This window comes from Pan troglodytes, chromosome 18 (genome assembly GCF_028858775.2).
Source record: "Pan troglodytes isolate AG18354 chromosome 18, NHGRI_mPanTro3-v2.0_pri, whole genome shotgun sequence".
NCBI lineage: Eukaryota > Metazoa > Chordata > Mammalia > Primates > Hominidae > Pan > Pan troglodytes.
In genome coordinates this window covers 56,154,659-56,171,310 of record NC_072416.2, presented here as the reverse complement: position 1 = coordinate 56,171,310, position 16,652 = coordinate 56,154,659, and the positions used below count along the sequence as shown (strand labels likewise).

General features: G+C 42.6%; 1 protein-coding gene across 3 annotated transcripts in view; it reads left to right on the top strand.

The window, feature by feature from the left end:
* Positions 1-16,652, top strand: part of CSNK2A2 (casein kinase 2 alpha 2) — a 40,149-nt gene extending 23,497 nt beyond the window's left edge. For 2 of the 3 annotated variants that reach the window (XM_016929942.4, XM_016929944.4), the window contains 8 exons: positions 74-133; positions 5,944-6,027; positions 6,838-6,948; positions 7,319-7,420; positions 7,943-8,043; positions 8,923-9,071; positions 10,485-10,578; positions 16,206-16,652. In XM_016929942.4, the coding sequence (XP_016785431.1) occupies positions 74-133; positions 5,944-6,027; positions 6,838-6,948; positions 7,319-7,420; positions 7,943-8,043; positions 8,923-9,071; positions 10,485-10,561 (684 nt within the window). In that variant the 3' untranslated portion in view covers positions 10,562-10,578; positions 16,206-16,652. The remainder of the gene's footprint in view (positions 1-73; positions 134-5,943; positions 6,028-6,837; positions 6,949-7,318; positions 7,421-7,942; positions 8,044-8,922; positions 9,072-10,484; positions 10,579-16,205) is intronic. The other variant, XM_016929943.4, reaches the window with a different exon arrangement.

Below are 16,652 nucleotides of genomic sequence, written 5' to 3'. Positions count from 1 at the left end.
GAATAGCCTGCACTTAGGATGACAAGATGCAGTGAGACTAAATTAACTTTCTGTTTTCTGGAATCTGTTTCAGCAACTCTACCAGATCCTGACAGACTTTGATATCCGGTTTTACATGTATGAACTACTTAAAGTAAGTGGTGTTCATAAACCATTAATTTTTTTCAGGCCTGTTCATTAAAAGATAAGTTTTTGAGAGAACAGAGTGAACTTAAGCAGAATGTTTCTTGATACCCAGAGGATTTAGTGAAGTTTTTAAACTTATATTGAGGCCTCCATCGAGGAATCTTCACATAGAAACTTTCCAGTGGAACTGGGAAAAAAGTGGCCAAGTCAAGGGGTACCAGGGACATTATACCTTAGAACCTCCCATAGCTCTTCTTGGTCCATATGTTTTCTCTTTGCTGCTTTATTAATACCTACTGTGAATGTAACAAATCACCCCAAACTTAATGACTTTTAAAAAATGATTATTGTTTCTTATAATTGAGTTAGCCAGGTGATTCTTTAGGTCTCAGTTGATTTGACTGGGGCAGGATGGTCCAGGATGACCTCATTCACAATCTAGGACCACAGCTGGGGCAGCAGGGATAGCTGAGGTCTCATCCTCCAGCCCGTGAAGTTCATGCTGCTTCCCATGGTGGTCCTCCTGGGGTTCCTAGCAGCAGAGAGGGGGAAATCTCAATGTATAGGCACTTTTCAACCCTCTACCTGTGTCATGTTTGCTAATAACCCTATTGGCCAAAGCAAATCACATGGCCAAGCCTAGCTTCAAAGCGTGGAAAAACCGACTCCACTCTTGATGGGAAAAGCATTGAATATGTAAGCATATTATAGAGAGACATGCCTACAGGGGTGGCAGGCATTTGCAGCCATCTTTCCTTGCCATGTATCGTCATCCCCTTCTTGCATGAGTCTTCCTACCCTACCCCTGTAGCCGTGGCTCGTTAATGCAGGGAAAAGTGATGGGTAGAATGTCTAAGAGACTTACTAATCCCAAGCACAATGAAATTTGAAGAATTACTGGTTGGTGGAGGAATGATCATTTTGTTTGTCTAGATAAGCACTTAAAGGAATGCTCAGTTTGTAAAATGGAATACACCCATGGGTCCTAGACTTTTGTGTCCTGGATCACTAAGAACCTAATGAAAACTATGAACTGCCTCCAAAAATGCATGTATTAATATGCAGTCTTGTGAAAAGTTTTAGGGTAGTTGTAGATCTTAAGAACAGTTCTGTGAAATGAATGTGTTTTTATAAGAACTTGTACGCACCACTTTTTATTAGAGAAAGCTGAGGCGGTGGATTTAAGGTTCACTCTTAATGGCTAATGGGTCTTCCTTTTTGTCAGTAAGATCAGAAACACGAAAAAGGTCGAGCTTGATTTATCCCACGTTTCTCCATGTCTTCTCTAGACTAAAATTGAAGCATTGGTGTGGATAAAATTTGCAGTGCCATGATCCTGTGAACTGTCAGGCTAGCTCCTTTCCTGGAAGTGCTTCCTGAGTAATCCCATGCACTCTCACCCCATGAGAGCTACAATTCAGATCTCACAGTTGGTTATTTTTAAGTAAGATGGTTTGAGATTTTGTGTTATTTAACCATCAGCCAAAGCTAAAGTTGTATAAGCTAGCCTGCCCTTAGGTCCCATAAAGACATCCAACTAATGCAGGTCTTCCCAGGTGGACATGTGGGTGTCACTCAATGTCTGATGTCCTTTCTGCTTTCTGGAGGTAGCAGCTAGGCAGTGAGGACATATACTTATTTTTGCTAATGAGATGTAGAATCCCAGATGAAACTTGAAAAACGTCTTTCATGCTTAATGGTCAGAAACTGTACGAGATTTTAAAACTGAAATAATTCCCCAAAGAATTTCAAAGCATGTCAGTAACTCCATAGGGAGTCCGAGTAGGAAACTTGGCAAAAGAATTAGTTACCTTACTGTATTTGTTCAGCCTTTGCTTTCATTGAGTATTTTTCACATGCCAGGTATTGTGGTCTTAATTAGTTTATTCCTTTGGACAAAGAGTAGGCAATATAGCAGAATCAAAACTTGGTAAATTTTCTCTTTGAAAAGAAAAAACAGGACTGGGGAAGACTAAATATTTAACTCCTTTGAAAATGTAGAAGCAACTGAGGCTGAGGGCTGCAGTGTGATGACTCGGTGACCTAACCTGATCTCCTGATTCAGATTCAAGGAGGTCTGCCCTCACAACCCCTGGTTTCATAAAGCACTGCCACAAAGGCACTTTGGAATCTTGCTACAGTTATTATAAAACAGAGGGAAAAAATTGAAGTAGAATGTAAGTGAAGTAAATAAATCTTAAACGTACTGTCTTTTGGATGTTTGTGTATGTAAAACTCTCACCCAGATTTACACAGGACGATGATATCCAGTATAGTTAGTAACCACTGCCCATAGGTAGCTATTTAAATGAAGTAAAATTCAAAATTTAGTTGCTGGCCAGACTCGGTGGCTCACGCCTATAAATCCCAATGCTTTGGGAGGCCAAGGCAGGTTGATTGCTTGAGCTCAGGAGTTCAAGACCAGCCTGGGCAACGTGGCAAAGCCCCGTAGCTACAAAAAAAAAAAAAAAAAAAAAAAAAATATATATATATATATGCATATATATGCATATGCATGCTCCAGGTGTAGCGGTGCATGCCTATGGTTCCAGCTACTCAGGAAGTGGAGGTGGGAGGATCCACTTGAGCCTGTGAGGCAGAGGTTGCAGTGAGCTGAGATCATGCCACTGCACTCTAGCCTGGGCAACAGAGCAAGGCCCTGTACAAAAAAATAAAATAATAAAATAAAATTTAGTTCCCTAGTCACACTAGGCACATTTCAGGTGCTCAGTGGCCTCATGTGGCTAGTGGCTACCATACTATAGAGTGCAGGAATAGAATATTTCCATCATTGCAGAAAGTCCTATTGGACAGGGCTGGTAGAGGATATTGTGAACATCCTGCAGGGCTCTCTTGTGTTCTTCTGTTCAGTGTCTCCTCTGAAGATTATATCTTTATATGTATCCCCATAGTTTAGTAGTGCCTGTTCTTTGTTCTTGATCTTCAAATAACAAGCATTCTTTCTTTTTTTTTTTTTTGGAGACAGAGTCTCTGTCGCCCAGGCTGGAGTGCGGTGGCATGATCTCGGCTCACTGCAACCTCCACCTCCCGGGTTCAAGCAATTCTCCCGCCTCGGCCTCCTGAGTAGTTGGGATTACAGGCACGCACCACCACACCTGGCTAATTTTTGTATTTTTAGTAGAAACGGGGTTTCACCCTGTTGGTCAGGCTGGTCTCAAAACTCCTGACCTCGTGATCTGCCCGCCTTGGCCTCCCAAACTGCTGGGATTACAGGCATGAGCCACCACGCCTGGCCATAACAAGCATTCTATATTGTATACTCTTGGTTCAGGGAAAAGCACAGATCGAGGGAGCTTATTCCTGGAATGCTAATCCTAGGGCTCATTCTCTGCCTTGTGTACTCCTCCAGCATGAAGAAGTCCATTCCAGTGTCCTCGAGAGTCTAGTTTATTGCTTCTTATCCAGGTCAAGCTTGTCCCCCAGGGGACATTGGGCAAAATTCGGAACCATTTTTGGTTGTTAAAACTGGAGAGGGGCTCTACTGGTAGGTAGAGGACAGGGATTCTACTTGAAGAGTATTTCATTGACCTTGTGTAGGATTCAGGTGCTTGTTAAGATTAGCCAAAGGTCCTGAATTTGAAGTTTATGAAGATAGTTATTATGTTAGGCAAGGGAGATTTAGAAGCAAATTTTTACATTAAAAAAATGGAGCTTAACAATCTAATAAATGATTGAAAGATTTGAATCAGCATTTCTCCAAAGAAGATTTAGAATGGCCAGTAGACACATAAAAAGATGTTCCACTTCATCACTCATTATGGAAGTAAAAATCAAAACCACATGGAGATACCACTTTACACCCACCAGCAAAGCTATAATCAAAAAGTTGAACAATGACAGGTGTTGATGAGAATGTGGAGAAACTTAAACCCTCAGGTTGCTGGTGGGAGTAAAAGTGACGCAGCCACTTTGGAAGATAATTAGGCAGTTTCTTAAAAGTTTAAACACAAACTTAGCATACAACCCAGCACTTCCACCCCTAGGAATCTACCCAAGGGAAATGAAAGCATGAGTGGAAACAACCCAAATGTCCATCAACTAGTAGTGGAATACTACTCAGCAAGGAAAAGCAACTTGGATGAATCTCAGAAACAGTATACTGAAGGAAAGAAGGTAGACAAAGCACTATACATGTATGATTTCATTTTATGAATGTACAGAAAAGGCAAATCTATCCCAGCAAATAGCAGGTCAGTGGTTGTGGGCAGGGCACGGAGGGGTTGGGACAAGTTAGGAAAGGGGATTGACTACAGACAAGCTCAAGAAAAATTTTAGGAGTGATGGAGATGTTCTAAAACTGGATTGTGGTAATGGTTGCACAGCTCTTTAAACTTATGAAAAACCATTATATACATAAAATCTTATCTGCATATCAATCATCTTACACAAAGCAATTTTCTCCCTTGGAATAATCATGTAATGATAATTGTTTTTTTTTTTTTGAGACCCGCTTTGTTGCCCAGGCTGAAGTGCAGTGGTGCCATCTCGGCTCACTGCAACCTCCGCCTCTCAGGTTCAGGCAATTCTCGTGCCTTAGCCCCACAAGTAGCTGGGACTAGAGGTGCCCACCACCTTGCCTGGCTAATTTTTTTTATTTTTAGTAGAGGTGGAGTTTCGCCATGTTGGCCAGGCTGGTCTTGAACTCCTGACCTGAAGTGATCTGCCTGCCTCCGAAAGTTCTGGGATTACAGGCATGAGCACCATGCCTGGCCTCATAATGATAAGTCTTAAAGGCTAGCTGGCTCAGGGATTATATTAAGGAAAATACTAATGCTTGGTCATCTAGAAAACCCACGTGGGACCCTTATGTACAAAATAAGCCATGCTGAAAGATGTATTTGAATGTCATTCTTCATGTCCACGTAGATGCTGGTCTGTCCTTTGAACCATTATGAGAGGTGACTCCACTGAGGTTCCAAAGTCTGGTTTATCATCCCACACACACACCACCCCCCTCCCCACTGCCCGCCCTTCTTGCCCAGGCTGGAGTGCAGTGGCACCATCTCAGCTCACTGCAGCCTCCACCTCCCAGGTTCAAGCAGTTCTCCAGCCTCAGCCCAGTCGAGTGGCTGGGATTACAGGTGCGCACCACCACGCCCAGCTAACTTTTGTATTTTTAGTATAGCCGTGTTGCCCAGGCTAGTCTCGAACTCCTGACCTCAAGTGATCCACCTGCCTCGGCCTCCCAAAGTGCTAGGATTACAGGCATGAGTCACTGTGCCTGGCCTCATCCCCCCCTCTTTTAAAGAAATCTTCCTCAGCTGGGCACAGTGGCTCACACCTGTAATCCCAGTACCTTGGGAGGCCGAGGCTGGCGGATCACGAGGTCAGGAGATTGAAACCATCCTGGCTAACACGGTGAAACCCTGTCTCTACTAAAAATACAAAAAATTAGCTGGGCGTAGTGGCAGGCACTTGTAGTCCTAGCTACTCGGGAGGCTGAGGCAGGAGAATGGCGTGAACCCGGGAGGCAGAGCTTACAGTGAGCCGAGATTGCACCACTGCACTCCAGCCTGGGCGACATAGCGAGACTCCATCTCAAAAAAAAAAAAAAAAAAAGAAATCTTCCTCATAGCCCTTGCCATTCCCTTCATACCCCCTTTCTACCAGCTGTAGTGTGCAGAGAGAGCAAGGGGTGCCTTCTGAAGCACGCTTTTTTTCTCTTTCATTACAGGCAGCAAACTGCCCCTTGGGGGACTGTATTCAAGTCAAGGTGTCACAAACAATAAGACTATGCTTGAGTTGGGGGATGGTAGAGGGGTTGCTTACTATTATCTGTGCTTTCTTACCTAATAGGCTCTGGATTACTGCCACAGCAAGGGAATCATGCACAGGGATGTGAAACCTCACAATGTCATGATAGATCACCAACAGAAAAAGGTACCATTACAGCCAGGCAGCAACAAGCTTGATTAAAAGGCTTAGAGCAGACCAAAAAGCTGCCCAGTGCCATGATGGTTTCTGTAGACCCGGTGGGTTTTTTGGCAAACTTCCGTTACTGTGATTTCTCCCATCTCCATTGTTGATTTCTACTTTGTATAGCGTAGTACACAAGGAAAGTAGACGGTTTAACTATAGTAACTAACTATAGTCACTTGTTTATTTTGGTCATAGTTTTCTGGAGGGCCTCAGAAAGAAATTACAGCTGGTGGTTTCTGCTTCATTTCTTGATGACCTGCAGACCAATCTGCCTGGCCTTAAAAGAACACTTGGGTCCCTCCTATTTTTGATATCCAACTCTGTTGGCCCTAATCAGTGAGTAAATGGATCATCTAGTATTAGACGAATAAATCATTAGAGCAGTGCTTCAGTCCTGGAGTGGGATGTGTGTCCCCAGCCCTTTCACTGACGCCTGGAGCTTATAACGAAAAGCTATGAATGATGGGAGAATGTGTTACCAAGTGTAACTGCCTACAGTTTCTGAGTGTAGGCAGAAAAAAAGGTTGAGCTCTGTTGATCTAGAGAGAGGGATGAACCAGGATAATTTAAAATTTTTTCAAAAAGCATTTCAAGTGTTCTGCTCTAAAAATGACCTCTTGCACGATTGCTGAAAATGTAATTTTTAAGCCAGTGCACCTGCTCACATTTTTTGTGTGGCCAAATGATTGTTACCTAATGTGATGTGGCCTTGTTCTAAGGCATAGGCATCTAGAAACACTCCTTTCACGTTTTTTTCTGTCCTATTTGTAGCTGCGACTGATAGATTGGGGTCTGGCAGAATTCTATCATCCTGCTCAGGAGTACAATGTTCGTGTAGCCTCAAGGTACTTCAAGGGACCAGAGCTCCTCGTGGACTATCAGGTAAACTTATTAGCAGAGCTATTCTGGGTTATTTATACTTGCTTAGGGCTTTTCTGGTTTGCTGTTTATCTAGTCAGTTTGAATACACTCAAAACCCAGCCATTATTTCACCCTAAAATGCTGATTTTAGTTTTTTCTCAGCTAGTTTTTTGGGGGGACAGAGAAGTTTTTAAATCTAAAATATCTGCAAAGGTTAAGACTAGAAATTCAGATCATTTCTAGGAGCCAGGAAGTTAAAAAAATTTTTTTTAAATAAATTATCTATGGCCATACCACCCTGAACACGCCCAATCTCGTCTAAAAAAGAAATTTATATCAGAAAAATGGATTTCTAATACCCTTGGCTAATGGGTTGTCCTTATTGCCTCAGATGTATGATTATAGCTTGGACATGTGGAGTTTGGGCTGTATGTTAGCAAGCATGATCTTTCGAAGGGAACCATTCTTCCATGGACAGGACAACTATGACCAGGTGAGCAAATGCTTTCTGGTTCTTATTTATTTGGGGGTGAATGCCAAAAAAATAGCATCCTTAGATAAGAATACTATCCTTGAGCCACTAAATGTCACTCAGTGTCTGCATATGAGCTTTTCTTCAAGATAAAGATTGCACAGAATTTTGTGTTTACCAGGTCCGCAGAAGTAGAGGCAGATAATGCCATCTATGCCAAACTTCCAAAGTGAATCTGTGAAGAAGTCAGGCACCTCCTTGTCTAATAAAACTAGATTTTAGTCATTAGATTGTGATGCCCTGTACTGGTCCACCTCTAGAAGATTATTATCATAAGTTGTATTATTTTAAAGGCTGTTTGGAAATTTGCATTCATGTGAACTTCTTGTCCTTCGGTCTGTCTGCCTGCCCTGGACTTGGGTTTGTATCTCATTCCTAGAGGTTTAGTGGTGTGGAAGTCTTCTGATTCCTTGGTGCAGTGTCCTCACGGGCTCACGGTGTGTTCTGTGCTCAGTGATTTGGTCAGTTTGTTTTGTGTTTCAGCTTGTTCGCATTGCCAAGGTTCTGGGTACAGAAGAACTGTATGGGTATCTGAAGAAGTATCACATAGACCTAGATCCACACTTCAACGATATCCTGGGACAGTAAGTAAGAGAGAGAGAGAGAGTGCTTTACCTTACCCCGTTTCAGAAGTGGAAAGGTTAGCCAAAATCACTTTCTTTTCCCATTCTAATTATAGTAAAATGGAAATAGCCCTCTTTTTTCCTATGCATATTTTCTTTTAACTTATTGAGATATTTGGACTTTATGTCTTTTAATCATTTTACTTCTCTGAGAGATAACCTATTAATAGAAAAGGTAAAACAAAAATCATAATGTTATAGAAAAAAGTTTTCTGGTACAGCAAAAGCTTATTTTTAATGGCCAAACTTGGAGAGCAATGATTCTTTGAATAAGAGACTTAGTTTGTTTTTTATTATATTTTATTTTATTTACTTCATACCTCTTCAAGGTGGAGAGACTTACAATTTCTTCTTGTTCTCTGTAATGGATTTTCTATACAATAGCAAATTTTAAAGCACATTGAGTTTTCAGGTACAGTGCAATAATGTTGAGAAGTAAACATTTTGTTAACAGTTTTCGAACAGTATTTTATGGAACCTCCCTGTTTTTGAGGCTAGCCCTGGGAAATATATCTGCTGACCAATAAAAATTGCCCACTCTTCTGCATGCCACCCAGAATTGACTAAAAGTCTACAGCATAAAAAATAATCTAGAAAGGTTCCACATATTCTAAATGAGATATAGAAGTTTTACCTAGTTGTGTTTTTCTAATCACAGAGCACCATTGTGTTTCAGGATGCTATGCTGTAACTATGGGGCAGTAGGGCAGGCACCAGTTAGAGATTTAACAAGCTTGTAATCAGTACATTATTCTGAGATTTTGTTGGCTTTAGCCCTAGTAGATAAGGATTCTTGTTGAATTTAGTCTCTGGTTACTAATGCTTCATTTTTCTTCTCAGACATTCACGGAAACGCTGGGAAAACTTTATCCATAGTGAGAACAGACACCTTGTCAGCCCTGAGGCCCTAGATCTTCTGGACAAACTTCTGCGATACGACCATCAACAGAGACTGACTGCCAAAGAGGCCATGGAGCACCCATACTTCTGTGAGTCTCCAGGGACTGTGTTCAGGGAGTAATTCGTTCAAGAGAACAAATCTTCCACTCTTTGTCTTTGAGACCAGTCAGGAGAATTCTAGGGTATTTGGATTGGATTATTCCTAGAATTTGGCCTCATTTATTGTAGATGATTGAGACAACTTTGCAGATCCGTTTCTTGATCACCACAGGTGTTTGCTTATTCACTGAATGTATCTCCCTGGAGTTCAAGCTGTTTGACTACTCCCTGTTACCCTGAGTTAATAGATCACAAGTTTCTAAAATTTGTTTTCAAACATACATATATTTGTGTGGAAACCTAACTGAAGATTATTTCTCCCCTCAGAAAACTAGTAATTAGTTAAAAGTAGTAAGATAACTATTATATGTTTTGAAAGAAGGAGATGAACAGATGGATGGACGAAAGGAATTTGAGGAAAGGGAAGTAGGTGTGGAGAGGCCTCACTGAAATCTTGACTGAACTGCTCACTTAGAAGTGTGTGCGGATTCACTTTGCGTGTTTGCTTATTCTTCTGCATGTGTATGGTTCTTTCCACTGATAACGTGTGTTTCAAATAAACTTCCTGCTATTATCAGTCTCCTTCCTGGGGAGCAGGGAGGTTGAGAGACTTACCTCAGTTCGCTTTCTGAATCAAGATGGAAACGTTCAACCCTTAAAGTCGTTGTCTCTGGCTTAACAAACATGCTGTCTTTCCCTCTCCTTTGATTTCCTCTGGAGATGAACTAAATTCTTGCCTGAAGAATGTGTCGCTGTGGTCTTGAGCCTGTGGCCCGTATGCATAAGGGAGACCGCAAATGGAAAAGCCTTCAGCCTTCTAGACCTCAGCCCCAGGAAACTCAGATGTCCCCACCCCAGTGTCTGGCACAGAAAGCTGTTTTTACCCAAGTTAGATAAAATTAGGAATACTGATGTTTATGACATGTCATTAATGATCTTTCTGCTTTTCTGAATATATGTCATACTTCAATTTAAAAAATTTCAAACTACGGTTGCTTAAAATGGATAGGTCTTCTGATGGCTCTTTTTACTCACCTTTCCTTTGAAGTGCTTGTTATTCTACATGCTTTGAAGAAATTAGGGGTTAGAGATGATATTAATATTGAAAGAAAATAAATGTAGAAATTTGAACAGTGGGAAATTAGGGTTTCTATGCCTCTTAGCATTGAGTCTGTACTCCGAGGAAGTGTAAGAGTTGACTGCAATAACAATTTCCCTGATCATTTTTCAGTGTTTGGTTTTTATATGGCTGGAATTCCGTGATTTCCGTCTCTCCTGTTGCCCCCCTGACCCTGGCTTGCCCATCAGTCTGTCTCTCTTTCAGTTGAAAGGGTGGGTTTGCCATGGGCTTCTCTCAGCACTCACCACCCTGATTGCCTGACTTTCCTCCTGCTTTCTTGCAGACCCTGTGGTGAAGGAGCAGTCCCAGCCTTGTGCAGACAATGCTGTGCTTTCCAGTGGTCTCACGGCAGCACGATGAAGACTGGAAAGCGACGGGTAATGCGGCATTGATGCTTGCCAATAAAACCAACCAACCAAACACAAACCTTGAAGGAAAACTACAGTGTGATAAAAAGAAATTCTTATCATTCCTTCTAAATGCAAAGAAGAGTAAAGACCTAAAAGTCTGTCAAAAAGCAAGAAAGAAACTCCCCAGTGCTAGTCTCCAGGGAGCTGTCACTGTGGCAGCATGGGGATGCACCTAGTTCAGGATCTGAAGGAGCTCTGCCTTTGGAATGCATGGGAGATAGAGACTCGGAGTTGTTGTACATTTACCTTTGTTTAACAGGGCACCACTGTTGAATTAACCCATTCAGTCAACAAGCTCTGAATGTCTGACTTCCTATCTATTCCATTGTGGTCTGGGTTTCCTTTGGTGAAATTCAGGCTCAAGTCTTAGCGAAATGTCAGCAGTCTATACTGACACACCAGCCTCATTTACAAAAAGGAGATATTAAAACAGTGACAGTATTTTTTTTTAAGCTCTTTACAAATCCATGTTTTATGTATTTTTTAATGACATGAGCTCTCCAGGAAATGTACCTCATCCCCGCAGTTTTCCTCCAAGTGGATTCATTTGGGAGCAAACTGCAGTCACTTTCACAAGAGTCCTCTTTGATGTCAGGAGGGATCACGAAACCTTGCAATGCCATGAACTGGTCCATGGTTATCATCAAAAGTTCCATGCTAAGTGCATAACTTGGAGCTCACTATAACCTTTGTTGATTTGCCTAACCATAAAATCTTGTTGCTATTTTTTTGTTGCTTTTTCTTTCTTTTTTTTTTTTTTGGCAGCCTTGTAAGGAGAACTTCACCATTTCCCAGCACATCCCTATGTGTGCGCCTATTTTAATGCACCTCTCTGAAACAGAGACCTTTTTGTTCACAACCATAACTAAAGCTGGAAAGTCAGTCTTCAGGCAAGGCAAAGGAGGAAAACATCCCATTAGAATTTTTTCAGGAAAGACTTACCGAAAAAAATCTCTCTCTCCCACCTCCTTTTATCCCCATGAGACACAGTTTCCCACTGTAATCAGGGTAATATGCATTTGTAAGTTCTGATATGTGATACATTTATGTGATGGCAAAGATAAGTCTGTCTTGCATGCAGGTACTAGAGTTGTGTGGGCAGGGTCATCTGAAACTCAAGCAACTCAGAGGAATATACAAGGGGCTTGGGGAAGAAAATGGTGCTCCCGGAGCAAGTGTTGGATCCATTGTGCAAACCTTCATGTTAGCAGAGAAAGCTAGAGTTTGTTTAAACAAAAATAGGGCTGATTTCATTTTGGGGACTCAAGAGCAACATGGTTTGTAGGCAGTCCCCTCACCCCAGCTGCAGGGCCATGCCACAGCTGTGGGGACTTCACACACCTAGGCTAGAACTAGAGGTGTCTACCACATCACCCTTTAAGATTTCTTTATTAACTATTTAATAATGCCATACATTTTTATAAGGTTAGATGTTTGTTTGAAACATTTGTTTACATTCCATATTCCAATAAAATCTTATTGGTATTGGTAGCAGATCCTACTCTAAATGTAGATTGTATTTTTGTCATTTGGTCTGTGGGAACTTAAAATACAAATAAAACTCTTCTCTTATTATAGAGTTGAGTTTACAGAGTAAAAAATAAATAAGATCCCAAAGTCAAGGAATGCATTCAGTTAAGGTTCTCATACCAATGCTGCCTGCTTGCATTGCACATTCTGTATACTAATGTAAACATTTGTTCTACCTGAAAATCAAAAGCAAGATGTGAGCTCTTTGGCTAAACCTGTATTGATATGTCAGGCAGCAAAACTCAGTGTTTGAGATTATCAAAAGCCTTCTAATATGCCCTTATAGGCAATCCTGAAGCATTGGTTATCATCAGGGAGATGTGCCACTGCGTGTCTTTCCTGCTCCCCCTCCAATCTCCTTTATCACCCCACTCCTCAGCCCTCCCTTTTTTTTTTTAAGTTGCCTGTCTGGACCAGGCAAGAAGAGCCTACTGGAGGGTCTTGGTGAAGCGGTAACTCCATTCCTTTCCCTTGGGTCCCCCAAAGGTAATAAAAGTACCTGGAGGAGAATAGTCAGGTGATTGACCTCTGACGGTGATGTAGGTGCAGACACCGCCTGCCTGCCTTGTCCTGGGGTTTTGTAACTGCAGCTTTGACACAGGCATTCTTCCTTTGAAGCACACAGCTTGCTTTTCCAGCACCTAGACTTTTACCTCTCTTCATGCCTTAGACTTAGACCATAATTGGGCTTGAAATGCTCACCCCTTCCTGGGTCTGGTCTTGGCACCTAGGCCATTCTTTTCCAAACTGAAGTGAGTCCAGTTTCAGACCATCTCTTTTCCTGTCTCCAGAAACCATTTTTGTTTCCAAACCTAGCTCCCCCGAAATTTTAAGACTATTTACCTAGATTCGGAGATGGTCTTGGAGAGTTCCAAAAGGGGTGTGTGTGTGTCTGTGTGTCTAATATTTAGACTAAACCATGGTAAATGTACGCACCCAGTATCCTTTTCAGTTAGCATATTCTTTCTTAAACTCATCTCAGTACTTTTCATTTGTTTGCTTCATTATCTTAAACAGGTTAAAAGTGCCTATGATAAGGACTTAATTATTTCCTAAAGAAAAGCAAAAAATGTGGGGAACAGGGTAGTGTTACACTATCATCTCAGGTACTGCCTATGTTCAAGAACATAGACCTGGTATGGTGAGAACAAAAGGTTCCTATGCCAAATCCAGATGGCTATATCATTTGTTGGCTACAAGTGAGCCTGACTGCAAGGTTTGCTTCTGCTGAGAAATCCCATGGTGAGAGTAGAACTCATGAAGTGCTGAGTCACATTTGCACCTCTGGTGTGGTGGCAGTTCACTCTCCCCTGGATGCTGTCAGCTGGCCTTGCTTTCGTCCTATCCCTGTAGGCAGGGTAGGTGGCTGGGTAGGAGAAGCTATTGAGTGTATGACGCAGACCAAGCTTTCCTGGGCCTTCTCACCAACTAGAGAAGCGCTGATGTCGTTCATTGAGGCACTTAAACACCAGTCACTCAGCCAGGCCTCCTCCCAGACATTCTGTAACATGTCAGCACTCACAAGGTTTAAAGCAAATGTGTTCCCTTGCAGAGAGGAAGGTGCTCTCAGACTGACAGATTAGAGGAGACAGACAAACTCGTAATCCTTGGGGACTTGAAGAGAGTGGCTAGGGGAAGGGCTGTTAAAAGAAAAGGGACCAATAAGAAAAACCATCTAAAGGTAGCTCTTGAGGAGGAAATTAACTTCTTGAGGGGATAAATTAGAGGGTACCAAGTTTATGTTCTGGAATGTACCCTGGGGAGGGCGCTGCCCACTGGATTGGTCCCAGTGGACTGAAAGGTGGTGCTCTCGAGTCAGGCGCTGAGTCCCAGAGAGAGTTGGGTGCCGTGGGGCTCGTGGTCTGTGCCTACTCAGGGAAATGACTTAGGTTCTCCCAGGTGCTCTGTTGATAAGGATGGAAGCAGAACTACTTTGAGACACAAGCAACAATTGGAAGAGTTTTTTTATATGAACTGAAATAGATCTAAGAGAGCCCGGTTAACAGTTTCCTTTAATACCAGTTCAGATTAAATGGTTACTTTAGGAACCTGTGTTACTGTGTGAGCACCCACAGAAACAAGCAAACTTATTTCCTACAAAAAATGAGGGGATAATAACCGATCAGAGTCACAGTCGTTTCAATATAAACCCTTCCGAAAGCAAAAGCAGGGACCACATGAGCACACAAGAAGCCAAAGTTTGTCAGTGATCTTAATAAATTAAGACTGAGTAACATCCTGCCTTTAGAAAAAAATAACCCCGAGGTGGAGACCAGGGCAGGGGAGGTGGCGGAGAAGCATCGGGCCAGATCAACCGTTAATAACATGCTTCTGAGCTATGTGGATGTGTAAATGAAAACACCCCCAACTAGGTATTGTAGAGGCTGGAAAAAGATGTGATGGGATTATACAGGTGATGCATATTTTTGTTTTGAGACTCAACAATGTGCTACAAATGTGATACTTAACCCTGAACTGCATGTATTGGGGATTGTTTTTTAAAAAGAAAAAAACAACTTTGAATCAATAAATTAACAGTTTTTCACTTGCTGGCTCTTCTTGCTGTAAATGGTGACTAAGAGGTTGGGACAGAAATCTTGACAACTAGTGGAAAACTTGGATAATCTTCAAGGACCATGGAGCCTTCTGTTTCCTTCTGTTTGCAGAAAAGCAACACTGCCTGGGTTGTGATCCTTTACAAGTGACTACTTCAGACACAATTGGCCACCTCTTTGTATCACTGGATGACTGATGTATGATTTATGTGCTGCTGCCCTTAGAGGGAAGAAAAATGCCATGTTAAATCCTGTTTTCTTAAATAAAAATGTTGACAATAACCAGCCTTCCCAAGTGGGAGACAAACCATTGCTATGAGGACCTTAACTTGTATTTCCTGTCTCTTTGGGGGAGAGGGGAGGGATAAACCTTGAATTGCAAAGATGTGTGTTACACCTTGATGTGAAAACTTTCCTTTGGCAGAAGTGGGGCTAGAGTGGTGTCCTGTTGGGAGTGTTCCGTTTTTATGTACTTGCTTCTGAGTCGTGCCACTCAGACACCTGCCTCTTGGGATTGACTGTTTTAGTGCATGACTTTAACCTTGTGGCCTGGTGCTCTGCATTTGTGAAACACTCTCCCTAGCCCCATTCCTTGCAGCACATGCTATTATTTGGCAGGTGGTGGTATCTTTAATTAGTGTGCTTTCTTTAATTAGTGTGCTTTCTTCTCACTGAGCCTCTGAAGTTGGGTGCTTGGAATCAGCTGAAGTGTTTAAAGGCAAATATAGTCATTTCTTTCTTAACCTCATGCACCATGCAGCCCTTCTCAAATCAAATACTATGCAGTGGAACCCTTCCTTTACCCAGAGAAAGTTTTCATGAAATGATTTTGTGTGTGTGACAGCTTCCCAGGTGCATAGTCCTTCCTCAGTACTGTAGTGCTGTTCTGGGAGGCACTGCTTCTAGAATTCCACTGCCGGCATCTCACCACCCACTTGCTATGCTGGACCTGGAAGGAGAAATGAGGTTTTCAGGCCATGCCAGGCAGCTAGCTGTTTCCAGGGGAGAGTTAAAAATATTTGAGCTCACTTACTGCTCTTTGTTTATTAGTGGACTCAGCCCTTTCTCTGAGTAAATACAGACCCCGTCTTAGTCCTAAGACACCTCAGGTAATCAGGTCAGGTCTGAGGGGGACCTAGAGCTGACTGCTGAATTTGTAGCTTGACTGGCACAGAATGGTCAAGAGGCTCTGAGGCTTCTCCATCAGCACCCTGGACCCGAGGGATGGGGTAGAGTGGAAGACCTGGTCACAACACACGTGGTGCCCAGAGCATCCGTCCTGTGACAGAAGGCCGTGCTAGAGACCATCTCTGTCATGATAATCAGAAGAGGAAGGCAGAGGGTACTGTTGGAAACCTGAACTCAGCGAGTTCTCACAGGGTTCTCCACCAAGTGGCATGGGAGGGCCGAGCTTGCATTCTAGCACAGGCCCTCCTACACGTGGAGGCCTCCCCTCGCCCGCTCAGGTTGATTAATGACATCTTTCCCTCCTCCCGTCTCTTTCCCCAGGTCTGTTGCGGTTCTCCCACTTTTCCATAAGCAGAACAAGAACCAAATCAAACGTCTTAACGCGTATAGAGAGATCACGTTCCGTGAGCAGACACAAAACGGTGGCAGGTTTGGCGAGCACGAACTAGACCAAGCGAAGGGCAGCCCACCACCGTATATCAAACCTCACTTCCGAATGTAAAAGGCTCACTTGCCTTTGGCTTCCTGTTGACTTCTTCCCGACCCAGAAAGCATGGGGAATGTGAAGGGTATGCAGAATGTTGTTGGTTACTGTTGCTCCCCGAGCCCCTCAACTCGTCCCGTGGCCGCCTGTTTTTCCAGCAAACCACGCTAACTAGCTGACCACAGACTCCACAGTGGGGGGACGGGCGCAGTATGTGGCATGGCGGCAGTTACATATTATTATTTTAAAAGTATATATTATTGAATAAAAGGTTTTAAAAGAAA